Genomic DNA, 13,926 nt, shown 5'->3' on the forward strand with positions numbered 1-13,926 from the left:
GGGAGGCAGAGAGGGACCAGAAATTAGCTGGGTGCCCAGGTGGCTTACCTCCGGACTACCCGCACAATAATATGAAATTTCTGCCAAAAACGGAACCACTTTCCAGGCTTTTGTCTAAAGCTCTCAGGAGGAGCTTCATCTGTCTGCCATTTCTGTAAATACAGGTATGGGATCTGTTATCCAGAATGCTCGGGACCTGGGGTTTTTCCGGATAACGGATCTTTCTGCAATTTGGATCTTCATACCTTAAAGGAAAAGTAACACCAAAACATGAAAGTGTTTTAATGGAATGACAATATAATGTATTGTGGCACTGCACACTGACAAAACTGGTGTGTTTGTTTCAGAAAGACTACTATAGTTTATACAAACAAGCTGCTGTGTAGCTATGGGGGCAGCCATTCCAGCAAAGGATACACAGTAGATAATAGATAAGTTCTGAAGAGTCCCATTTTATGTTGTTATCTGCTGTGTCTCCTGTGCCTTTTCTCCTTATCCAGCTTGAATGGCTGCCCCCTGGTTTATATAATCTATAGTAGAGTTTCTGAAGCAAACACATCAGTTGTACCAGTGCAGCACTACAGTACATTATATTCTCATTACTTCAAAACACTTACATTCTTTGGTGTTACTGTTCCTTTAAGTCTACTAGAAAATCATGTTAAGATTAAATAAACCTAATAGACTGGTTTTGCTTCCAATAATGATTAATCAAATCTTAGTTTGGATCAAGTACAAGGTACTGTTTTGTTATTACAGAGAAAGGGTGAATCATTTTTAAAAACTTGGATTATTTGGATAAAATGGAGTCTATGTCTGTAATTCGTAGCTTTCTGGATAACGGGTTTCTGGATATGGGATCCCATACCTGTACTACTGAACACCAGCGATCTATTGAACGATTCCCGTCTTCCAGTTCTCGATTGTTTATGGATGGAAAGGGATGTTTTTCCCACTGCCGGTACAGTCAATGTACTGAATGTGTCACAGGCTTTAGGCTTTTGAAAAAATGTATTAAGAGGTGCAAAGTCCTGTTTGCTTTTACACTCTGGTAAGTGACAAGAGTTCATTGTTTGCTTGGATATGTAGAAACTAGAGAAACTTTTACTTACTTAGAGGATGACTTTTAATTCTAGTTTCTTTTATGTAGCCTAGGCTTTATAGGTATTGTTTGTTTTGCAGCATACGTGATACTTTGGTGTAAATAAACTGCACTGTATTAGATAAGAATTTTGAGTGTAAGAGTCTCTAAACAAGCCCCTTATATGCCTGGCACTTGAAGGTTGGCTAGCTCCCAACACTTAGCTTCTACAGAAATGCATCATGGAACTGTTATTTTGTTCTCTGTTTCTAGGGAGGAAGTTTGTATTTTCTAATGACTGGTAAGGTTTAGGGTTTCACACAAATAATGTTTGTTTATAGATGTACATTGATTCTATCTAAAATAATCACTTGACAGTTAAAATAGAGGCAGATCTAGGAAATATAACAGGGGTGGCATTTTTCAGCCCCATGGAAACCTTGTCAGATGCGATTGTGATAGTGGCAGGAATGAAAACAAAGGAACCTACACCATGTTGTGCATCTGGAGGGTCGTTTTGTAATTCTTCTGTTGGTCAACAAGAGTATTAACAATGGATGGCTCTCATTGTCTTTGATGCAGACTAACATTTCTTTTAGATGCCATAATATAGGTGTATTATACCCTTAACAAAGTAAACTGTACATGTAAGGGGTTATTTATTAAAGGTCAAGTTGTTTTTTACCTGAAAAAGTTTTTGAGGGTATTTATCATGTAAAATTCTAATTTTCATGTTTAAAAAAAACCTACATTTTTTTGGGATAAAAAAAATGTGAATTTTTGGAAATGTATTATATCCCGAATCTGGAAATAGCTCAAATCATGTAGGTACATAAGTGCCTTGAACCATTTGAAGATGTTTGTAGCCTTCATGATGTTCAGTTTTTTCAGTGAGTTTCACTTGAAAACTCCATTAATTTGAGGGATTCAAATTTTTTTTCTGCCAAAAAACTTGATTAATTTGAGTTTTCAGGGTTTTTACCCATTCGAGTTTTTTCATTAATCAGAAAACATTTGAGTTAGAGTCCTGCAACAGGTTGGATACCCGCGGGTACCTGAAAAAAAACAGGTAACCTGCGGGTTGTGAGTAGACGTTTCGGGTGCGAGTATAGACGCGGGTCAGTGGTTCGTGCGGGTATTCTCAATAGCGAGTTTTACTCCTTTTTTCTGATCATGCCTACTTCCGATGATGTCACTTCCGGTTCACAATGACAGCACTTCCTGATTCTTGATGGTCAGCGGGTCGTGGATGAGGTACTTGTGGGTCGGGTCAGGTAGCGGGTCCAAGGGGGTCAGGTAGCGGTCCAAGAGGGTAAGAATGCTGGTCCGGTTGCGGGTCCTGGGTCGGGTTCGGGTTTAACAAATTGGTTCTGCACAGTTTATTCAAGGTATTAAAAAACTTCACAAACTCGACCTTTAATAAATAACCCCCTAATGTGTTCTGCAGTGCTATTGGTGTCATTTTTGCCCATTTAGCTGTTTTAATGCCTCACTTTAGAAAATAAATGATGCCCATGATAGAGGATGCTGGTATTAATTTAGAAGATGGGACTGCAGGAGAAAGAAGAGGTATCTTGAAAAAAAAAAAGTTAGTGATTATTTAAAGAAAGGGGTGTACAATAACATACATACGAGTTGATGTAAAAGCTTTCCTTGTCCTTTAATAAATTGACTCCTTAATTTGTGTTTAAAACTATTTTCACGGGACATGACCGTGGCAAGCTGTTCTTAAAAAAGGATGTTGATTATATTTTAATTTGTCAGGGCCCAGGCCATAACATGCTGAATATACTCAGTGCATACCTCCCAACATTTTGGAAGTAAAAAGAGGGACAAAAAATTTTCCCACACCTAGCGCAGCAGTTTTTTTGACCACACCCCTTTCTATGGCCAAACCCCCTAATTACCATGTTCGTTTTACAAAATTTGGCAGGTTATGAAAGTTTGAAAATATTTCTCCTTATCTAAACTGTGTTTTTGTGTCTCAAAATTGTTACAAAGTATCTTATTTGCACCTGTTAGCTGTTCTGGGCACTGCTAAAAGCCAATTAATTGAGAAACTTTGTTTCTTTTTCTGGCTGTTCAGAGCAGAGAAAAGAGGGACTTTCCAGTACAAATGAGGGACTGCGGGTTGAGCTGTCAAAAGAGGGACTGTCCTGTGTCTGGACTGATGGGACAGACCTACCCTGATGTCTCCACATTTGAGTATTTGTGCAACAACTCTTTACGCAAACACAAAATCAGTATGTTGTACTCTAGTCTAGCGGAGGCCGACTGTCCCCAGAGGAAAACAGCACGTATGCTGAAATGGGAGCAAAGATTAGGTGAACCTCTAGAGGTGGAGGACTGGGAGCGTATCCACAGTACAATGGCAAAAGCATCAATTAATACTTATGTTAAGGAAAATGCATATAAGGTGTATCACGACTGGTATTATACACCCAAGAAGTTACACAAATGGTTTCATTCTTCTGATTTGTGCCCTAGGGGATGTGGGGAGATAGCAGATGAAATGCACATGTGGTGGTCATGCCCCTTGATACAGAGATTGTGGGTGGAAGTGTTTAAGACCATAAATGAAACTCTGGCAACATCATTACCACCTGACCCATGGTTAGCTTTATTACTACGCAAACCTGAACAATTGACATCCAACGAACATAAACTATGTGTCCAATTGTGCCTGACCACGAGAGGTTTGATAGCTAAGAGATGGAAGGGCCCCCCTCCAACGATGCAGGAAATCAGAAATAGGCTTTGGTGGACTATTGAAATGGAGAAGCTTACTGCTTTATTGAATAATAGGCTAAGTAACTTTGAGGATGTGTGGAATATTTGGCTCTATAGAGAAGGATTATTACAAGGTAGAACGTAATTTCTCAACCACCGAAAGGTTACTCAATCCCTCCCCCCCACCCCTTCTCCCTCTTTTTCCCCTTTTAAACAATACAGAAAAAATGGTTAACACACAAAAAAAGGTTTATACACGTGATACAATGAGATTGACGAGATTGTATTTCAGTAAAGACTTTTATTATTGTATGTATGAGAAAAATGCCATATTACAGTCTGTCAAACTTTTGTGTTAACTTCAATAAACAGAAAGTTGAAAAAAAAAAAAAAGAGGGACTGTCCCTCCAAAAAAGGGGGTATGCTCAGTGGCGTGTCTAGAGGTTGACCTGTTTTACCAATATTCATTAAACTTATATATGAATTAGGGCCTCATGAGACCCCTATACCTCCTGCAGCTGCAGGGTCTGCTTCTTCAGTAGTTATGCCTCTGTATATACTGTATTTATTTAGCTGCATCTTCTTTACTGCCTTAGAAACAATTCACCAGCACTCAACGAGTTACTTTACAGTACTGTATGCTTCTAGAGCCACCCACTGCTTGGATAGGTTGTGACCAGTAGCATATTGTACTGAATCTGACTTCGAACAGTTCAGAGGAAAACTACACTTGAGAAAATAAACAGACATCCCACACTGCCCTCTGCCCTAACCGGCTTATTCGCAATAAATAATAAGACACAGAAAGAGAGACGGAGATAAGATGCTGATGTACTACTGTACTTTAGTCAGTAACAGGGACGGGAAATGAGAAGCTGAGAGAGGTTCTTGGAGGAGCTGAATCGCCGGGCACTGTTGACGGAAAAGATCTTGGCAGTGTGCGTGTTGTGACTGTTTTTGTGGTTTCCAGAGGAATTTCCTATCGACTGGACTAACCATTAAAATGTCTTTGCTCTCAGAAGTGCTGGGAAAGCAGAGGAAAGGTCCTGCAGAAGACAGCGCAGATGGCCATGGAAGTGTCGCCTCTGGATGGCCGTGGAAATTACTTTAAGGTAAGCAGACGGCATATGTTTCCAACCGTCTAGCCGTATAAGAGAACTATGCTACCGGTCTGAGTTTGCTCTTAGGACATATGCTGAAAAAGCAGTAGAAACCAGTTGCAGATTCTCCTTTAGCTAAGGTAAGGCTTGACTAGCTGGTAAGAACTGCAACTCTCAGCATACTCACCATCCAGCCAACAGCTGAGGATGCTGGGATGTTGGTCAGTCATACATTGCTAACAATGTCCAAAGCCAGAACGACTGCCTCTATAAAGAGGAGAAACAGAACATCTGGTCAGTATTGCAACTGGTTATTGTACGGAGATATCACATAAAACAAATGGAAATTGGCATGATTAATACGTTCAAGTGAAGGAAGTCTTTATTTATGTATCTGATGCAGTTATTAAGCAATTTCTTAAAAATGGTTCCATAATTCAGAGCACTGATATTAAAGGGCCACTGTACCTACATATAGTAATATCTGTAGAGAATGCCTATTAACTCTTCTTTATATTCTTGCAACCTGTGACTTATCAGAATTTGATACAAAAAATTGGCCACATCACCCATATTCGTTCTATGGGATTTTTAGAACTGTATTTATCAATGGGTGAACGTTAGACCTTATCATGGTTCCAAAAATCACGTTAAGCTCTAAACTCACAATTTGATAAATCTGCCCCCAACTGTCTGATACACCAATATTGTTATGTGATCACAAGGCCCTGAACTAAGGTTGGACCTCCAATAGGCTTAAACTGAAAATGTTTGACCAATATGTTATGCATAATACATTTCAATAATTTTACATTTTCCTGGATTTTACACCATGTTTTTCTATAAAATGAAAAATAGGCGTTCTACTGTGCACTCTTTGAACTGTTGCTAAATGACATACAGCAATGTTATTTCTATATCTGTAACCTTGTTACTCAGTAAACAGGGCCCCCGAGCAAAGGTTTTATTGTCAAGGGGGACTTGAAATGAAAAAGTCTACAACTACTTTAGGACCAACATTGAACTAGACTAGACCAGTCTTGCTTTGGCAAAATTAAGTTTTAGGGCTGTGACACATGGGGCATTTTTCTATGAAAAGGCCCCATGTAATGAAAGAAAACAATTGTTTGGCTGCTATGGTTACAGAGAAACACAAATGTTGGTCTTGCTTTTGTAAAAATATATTTTATTATTTTGGTCACCAGCAAAAGGATTTTTAGTCTGTCTCTGAACCTGAACAGTGGTTTATTTAGCACCTGCTATTTTTGTTAGTTGCTTGTATAATTTTCCCATTGCTTGTCCAACCCAAGCTTGGCGATGAAGAAGCTTTTCATTTGGCTGCCAAGCTGAGTAGAGGAGAACCACATGTGAATATATAACTGCTCTGAGCTCAGCTTTTTATGAGCCTTCTTTCTTGTGAAATGCTTCCTATTAAATAGAATGTTGAGCCTAGAATATCTTGGCAGTTTTGCATATTCTTATATAATACACAAAAGCCATGAATATCCTGTAAATTATATCCTTATAAACGGTGAGTTCTGATGTCATCAGTTATAAACGGTGAGTTCTGATGTCATTTCTGTCACATGACTCACTGAAATTTGTGTATTATGATAAATAAAGTACCCCCAGTTGTAAAATATGAGGATATTAGAAGTTACCTCGGAGTTCCATGACCTGTATAAAAACACTCGGCCTTCGGCCTCGTGTTTTTATATGGTCATGAAACTCCTCGGTAACTTATAATATCCCTATATTTTACAAGACGGGGTACTTTATTCACTATATAATACACAAAAGCCATGAATATCCTGTAAATTATATCCTTATAAACGGTGAGTTCTGATGTCATCAGTTATAAACGGTGAGTTCTGATGTCATTTCTGTCACATGACTCACCGAAACTTGTGTATTATAATAAATAAAGTACCCCCAGTTGTAAAATATGAGGATATTAGAAGTTACCTCGGAGTTTCCTGACCTGTATAAAAACACTCGGCCTTCGGCCTCGTGTTTTTATATGGTCATGAAACTCCTCGGTAACTTATAATATCCTTATATTTTACAAAAGGGGGTACTTTATTCACTATATAATACACAAAAGCCATGAATATCTTGTAAATTATATCCTTATAAACGGTGAGTTCTGATGTCATCAGTTATAAATGGTGAGTTCTGATGTCATTTCTGTCACATGACTCGCTGAAACTTGTGTATTATAATAAATAAAGTACCCCCAGTTGCAAAATATGAGGATATTAGAAGTAACCTCGAAGTTCCATGACCTGTATAAAAACACTCGGCCTTCGGCCTCGTGTTTTTATATGGTCATGAAACTCCTCGGTAACTTATAATATCCTTATATTTTACAAGAGGGGGTACTTTATTCACTATATAATTCATGCTTTACAAAACCTACAATTCATTCCATTCTGTTTATGAGAGATCTCGTATATCTGCCCCAGTAAAAATCAGAAAGCGTTGGGTTCTGGTCTCACACATCAATAAACTAAAATGTGTGGGATAAGTCACAGAGCAAATCATTTGGCCACTTCTCAAAGAACTACAATTACAATTCTGAATAGAGTTTGGTGAAGTGATTGGCACAGGACTGGAATCTTCAGGGGTCGTGTGTTTCTTAAGGGGATATACATTTTGGAAGATGGAAGAGGCACTTTGATACAGACACATGGCTCAGCTTGTTCAGAGAAGCTCCTAGAGTGTATAGAGCTCCCAAAATATAATGGGCCTTTACCGATAACCCAACATATAATAAGGATTTATGGAAGAGCCTTTAAAGGTTAAGCCTTTCATTGTGTCATGGGGCTTTATGAAAGAGCATTCAGTTTCTCCAAGAGCGTTTTAAAGTATGATGGACTTTTTACAAGAGCTTTTCAAACCGCCATGGAACTCTTTGACTGTACATACACTGGTATTACTTAAAGTTGCATGGCATCTGGCTAACACATGATCTGCTTTGATGTGGATGGTGTATTCCAAGAGTGCAGTGGGCAATGGGGTCCATGTCATAGGCTTGTGTTAGGGACAGGAATAAGTAGTGCTTTCCACACAGTTACTGGCATTTTAGGTGTATTTTACCTATTCTGGAAATTCTTAATACCCCTCTGTGCTACCTGTCATTGTTATGAATGGAAACCACCTGACTGGATGACTCCATTGAGAAGTTTTACCTTAGTAGCGAGAGGCAGAGTGAGACAAGCAGCATAGACACACTGGGAGAGAATTAAAGTTTGTGATATTCTGCTTATGCAAGTGTGGGTGAGGTAGTGCTTATAGCAGGAGTGGCCATACTTTACTAATGTGAGGTCTACTGTTAGTGATGTTGTCCCATTATGATCTACATCCATAAAAGCATTGTTGGCATTCTGTTCCATGAAAAATATGTCTTAAATATTATATTGATTTATGAGAGACTGATATTGCTATAGTTAACAAACAAATATTTCTTATGTGACCTTAACATAATAAGTATCTGGATGAAATGCATGAAACAGGAGGATGAAATAGACAAGCTGTTTGTTGACAGTGTCTTGAGATCTTCTGATCACCAGCTAAAGGTAGGTCCTGATCACCGGCACCCCTGGCTTATAGTCTATCCACTGTCTGCATTGATCTTATTGGAGTTAATGTTCTTATTATTTTCTGCAGTTGACCTTACTGGCATGCCTGAGATTAATGGAGTGCTCATTATCTGTTTTTTTGCAGTGATCTAGTGACATACCTGGGGTTAATATGCTCATTGTCTATTTCAGCAGTCATTTTAGTTGCATGTCTGGGGTTCACATGCTTATTGTCCAAGCTTCACTTTAGCTTATTGTCCAAGCTTCACTTTCACCTTAGGCCTCATATTCTGTTAAGAAAACCAAACTTTATTCATTGATGTATATGCCAGGAGCGGGAGAACAGGGGTTGGTTGCGGCAGCTGCACTTCATGTTTGATTAGTGGCGTTCTTTGTTGGAGACCAGGTCCAACAGTCCAACACTGCATGCCATCAGACAAATGTTATTTGTGCCATAGGCCTAAGGTGTTTGCTTTTCATTGGAAATTATACAATTATGTTAAATTATATAAAAGTTGGCCCAATGTTTCAGTATATGTTTTATTTATTTTTCTCATGTTGAAAAAAAAAGTATGTATATTGGTATATACTGCAGTTACAGCCTTACCCAGTGATTGATTTTTCTGCAGTGCAGAGTCCAACAAGACAAAAGTGCTCTATAACTATCCCTACTCCTATTTGTATATGCACGAGGTAAACTAAGTTTCTAGTCTTGTTGTATCTTGGCAAAATCAGAATAGCTAAACGTTTATATTTAGTAGTCTTTTCTCTGACAGGATTAAAGATTTGTTCAAATACCATTTGTGTTATAAAAAGAAACCTAAAAGGGCATGGCCTTGCTCAAATACTCTAGTGAGCCCAGATTAAAGCAAGTAAAAGGAGAACTATTGGGATATGCCTGTTTTTTATTTACTCACTAGTTTCATATCTTTTCTAAACTGGCCAGCTCAGGGTAGAAGATGGGGGGGTCAGTGTTTTGCTGGGAAACGTGAAGACACGCCATCACGGCAAATGATTTTAGGGGTACATAACAAATTAGCACCTCCCCAGTGATTTGCCCAAAATCTACATTTTTATTTGGTTTAGTGCCGCCAAGAAAAACTTGTTTTTGTTTCTTTAGAAAAAAAACTGCTAACTTCTAACTAAAATTATTAACTAAAACTAACTGTGAAATGAAAGACAGATCATCTGAGGACGTTGGCTATTTGCCAGGTGATCACAGCCAATACTTCTGGTCAATTTATTGTATAAGAACAATTCGCTATTTAGTTTATAAACAGGGTTTTCATTATTTCCATATTTGTGTTTCAGTTCGTTGGTTAACATTAGCTAAATTAATGTAGCGTTTAAATATTTTAATAATATTTATTTGTGTTTTGTATATGGAAAATATTTGCTTTTGGCCTAAGGGGTTTCCACTGGTATTCATTGAGATCATATGTGCATGTCTATTTGTGTGCGTGAAATTTTTAAGACTTTCTGCCCAAAAATCATAATACCAATGAATTTATCAGATTTGTTTTTTGGAGAAGCTGTGCATATTTCTGGATAAATATTTTGTTTCTTGATTCTTCCAGGTGGGGCAACTTCTACATTTAAGTGTCACTTGATATACTTTATGAATCTCTAAAAAAAATTCTAGATTGTAAACTGTGCCTAAATGTGTTATGCTTCCCAGCTTAGTCACCATAAAGTACTGTTCAAGGTACAGTTTTATGATTGTAGAGAAAAAACATAGTCAGTAATAAAGAATGGTTTGCTTAAAGGAATTGTTCAATATTAAAAAAAACTGGGTAAATAGACAGGCTGTGCAAAATAAAAAAATGTTTCTAATAGTTTTCTAAAAGTTAGTTAGGCAAAAATGTAATGTATAAAGGCTGGAGTGAGTGGATGTCTAACATAATAGCCAGAACACTACTTCCTGTTTTGCAGCTCTCTTGGGGACAGATGTACTAAAGGGCGAAGTAGCCATCGCTAGTGAAAATTTTCCAGAAATCTCTGGCGTAGAGGACAAACCGCTAGCAAAAGAGACCATCACTATCGCAGTTTCACGCCCTATGGCCAGGAGAGTTTTCGCTCAGATGAACGATCCTTACAGAACATTACCTTTTATGTTAGCGTTTCCTTCGTCACCTTAGACCTGGCGAACTGATAAAATTAAGCTACTTCCTCCTCAATCTTATGTCAGTGACATCATATCCTGTATGCCGGAGAGTCATATTTTAAAGCTTGTTTTCAAAAGTCCTAACTATTTAAAGATTTTTGTGTTCATTTGTTTTAACCATTTGAAGGACATGCTACATTTGTTTTAGGGTGGGCTCATGTCTAGGGCATTAGAGAATCTCTTTTGTTTTTATTTTGCTTCCTTGGACATTTGTAATAATAAGTGGCCACTTTAAGCATTTGCACCAACATCTCTAATAAAGACGTCCATACGAGCTATATGAACCCATCCTATTCAAATTGACCTAAGCGTAAGAGTACTAACAAAGTTTCGCTAGGCAGAAATGAACACTAGCTAAAGTTCATTATGAAATGCTCGCGATGACGAATTAAAGCTAGCGAAACTTCGCCAGCATTCGGCTGCTGAGACGCAACTTTGCATTTTAATGAATTATTGTAATGGTAACGCATTTACTCCTGGCGATGTGTGGCAGAGCCTTTGCTGGCGAAAATTTGCCCTTGAGTGAATTTGCCCCTTGGTTTCCACTAACTTGAGGGGGGCACATGGGTCACAACTGTTTGCTTTTGAGTCTGAGATGCATGTTAAGGATCAATTGCAAACTCACTGAACAGTTATGTCCCATGTTGCCCCTTTTAAAGTCGCTGACTAAATCAGAGTCAGAGAGTTGCAAAGCAGGAAGTAGTGTTGTGGCTATTATGTTAGACATCCTCTCATTCCAGCCTTTATACATTACATTTTTGGCCAACTAACTATATTAGAAACATTTTTATTTTGCACTGCCTGTCTATTTACCCAGTTTTTATTCTTACACTGAACTGTTCCTTAAAGTAGGATTCTATTGGAAAAACGAATTTCCTATATTTCTAGCTTTCTTGGTAATTTTTGGATAATAGATCCCATAATATGCATGGCAGTTCTATAACTTTTCAGAATCTAGATTTACATTCACTTCTTTTAGCTCGAAACAAAAACAGGTATACATAGATGAATGCTGATATTTATGTTTCAAAGTTGTGACTTGGCTTCAATTTGTGGCCTCTTTATAGAGCTGTCTGGCTGAGGATTTTGGGCGTTGCATTTCAAAAGCTATAGAGTAGAATTCTAATGCTTATACTGCAAAGCTTTTCTGACCATAATTAAACTCAGTAGTATAAAGAACCATGTGTTCTTTTCATTGTATCAATGCTTTGACTACTGCTGAGATTTTTTTTTAGCCTGGAAAGCAAATGCTTCTCAAGCAAGAATACATTTTTATACGACAACATAGGCCTTTAAATGCATGCTGACACTATTAGAAACACACACTTGTACAATTGCATTTTTAGAGCAGTTGTGATACCCCATACCAAACTGGTAGCGTGTCACATCACTGCCAGAGGAAAAATGTTATGTTCCCAAGGATGCATTTGTAAATAAAATAGGCAACAACTATGTTCAGCTCAAGCTCTATTTATTGAACTCATGTTATTCCAGGGGGTATGCTGTCCATTTAAGGGAGAGTGCCCTGATCCTCATTAAAAACACAGATTACATTGTGCCCAATGGATTACCCAGAACAGTATTATAGTATTATAATACTTTATGTCACAAGACTCTCCGCCCCAGGATTCTCTCTGTGATTTGGAGACTTGATCATTCTTAGTGCTCACTTTTTCTGTGAAATACAACCCATTGTGATAGTTCCTTAATATATGTTTTTAAAAAGGGAATGCAAATTCGCTGCTGGTCAGTTGATGGGATATGTTTATTCTACAAGTATTTTCCAGTCTCCTGTTGCTGGTGCACAAATGGCACTCAAATTACCAAAAACTTTTTACATTGTATGGCCACCTTAACTGTTATATTCGTTTGAGCTGAAGGCCTGAATGATCTAAAATATTGGTTGAGCTTGTCCGCCATATTCATACAGATGCTACAATGTTATCAGTTTGTGTAGGGCCAGCTTTAAAGAAAGCAACAAAGATTTGAGAAAAGGTGTAGGCATAAGTATCTGAAACACATGAACCCTGATGGTAAACAACAACTGTGGAATTGTAATCATGTGTATATTAATATTACTGATAGCTTAATCTAACATGAAACATATTCTAGGGCTCATTTATGTGGCCCCTGTGTAGAATTGCTGGAGCATTAAGGCAAGAGAACACAAAGTATATGACATGCTTCTCTTGGCCTTAGGTTTATTTAGGCAGTTGGAGAGAAGCAGATCTGCTCCTATATGTTTCCAAGTTTAGCTGTACTGATAGGCGCAGCTTCTGCCTGAGTGCAGCAACGTGCAGTGGAGATAATCCCAAAAACTGTGAAAGCATGCATTTTTCAGGCTGATCTCTGCTATAGGATTTGATCTGCTCTTCTCCGCCTGCCAAAAAACGCAGATGAAGAGAAGCAGGTTGTACGCTTTATGTGCCCTTCCCCTAAGGGGCAAAGAGAGTGCCCATTAGTGTTTAGACAGACCATTTCTGCCTGGGGTCTGTCTCTGCTGGATAAAAAAATGTCATGTAAGGTGTAGAGGTAAGAGTTAGCGGGCACAGGCCAGCCTTGTTCCTACAAAGGTACCGTAAGTTCAGACAGTGCTCCATGGTGTCCTGCAACCTAACTTGTGCATCTGAATGGTGGATTGCATCCATTTTTTGCACTTTGCACACTGATTTCCCATTTGTAAATTAGACCTTATATTTTGTACAACAGAATTGTACAGAATATTATGAAACTTCATAAGAGTTTCACAGATTTTTGCTGCTGTTTTGGCAGTATCAGTTCCATTTCCCTTGTCTGTATCCTGAGGTGAGTTGTTTTAGTCTGCTCCTTGGCCAGTGATTCTGAGAAGAAAGCCCCATTCAGTTTCCATCTTAATACACCTCTAGTAGTACAGGGAACTGAAATAATACACATTTGATATGTACATGGTGTAATACTTTATATACAGTTAGGTCCATAAATCTTTGGACAGAGACAACTTTTTTCTAATTTTGGTTCTGTACATTACCACAATGAATTTTAAATGAAACAACTCACCTGCAGTTGAACTATAAACTTTCAGCTTTAATTCAGTGGGTTGAACAAAAAAGATTGTATAAAAAATGTGAGGAACTAAAGCCTTTTTTTAACACAATCACTTCATTTCAGGGGCTCAAAAGCAATTGGACAATAAACTCAAAGGCTATTTCATCGGCAGATGTGGGCAATTCCTTCGTTATGTCATTATCAATAAAGCAGATAAAAGCCCTGGGGTTGATTTGAGGGGGGGTG

At 38.1% G+C, this 13,926-nt stretch overlaps 1 protein-coding gene across 4 annotated transcripts in view; it reads left to right on the forward strand.

The window, feature by feature from the left end:
• rin2.L (Ras and Rab interactor 2 L homeolog) overlaps positions 1 to 13,926 on the forward strand; it is a 117,298-nt gene that overhangs the window by 33,961 nt on the left and 69,411 nt on the right. For 2 of the 4 annotated variants that reach the window (XM_018262901.2, XM_018262903.2), the window contains exon 2: positions 4,831 to 4,923. The exons of 1 other annotated variant lie outside the window; for it this stretch is intronic. In XM_018262901.2, the coding sequence (XP_018118390.1) occupies positions 4,876 to 4,923 (48 nt within the window). In that variant the 5' untranslated portion in view covers positions 4,831 to 4,875. Of the gene's footprint in view, positions 1 to 4,390; positions 4,924 to 13,926 lie in introns of those variants that run through there. One more of the 4 variants, XM_018262902.2, reaches the window with a different exon arrangement.

The sequence above is a fragment of the Xenopus laevis genome, chromosome 5L (genome assembly GCF_017654675.1).
Source record: "Xenopus laevis strain J_2021 chromosome 5L, Xenopus_laevis_v10.1, whole genome shotgun sequence".
NCBI lineage: Eukaryota > Metazoa > Chordata > Amphibia > Anura > Pipidae > Xenopus > Xenopus laevis.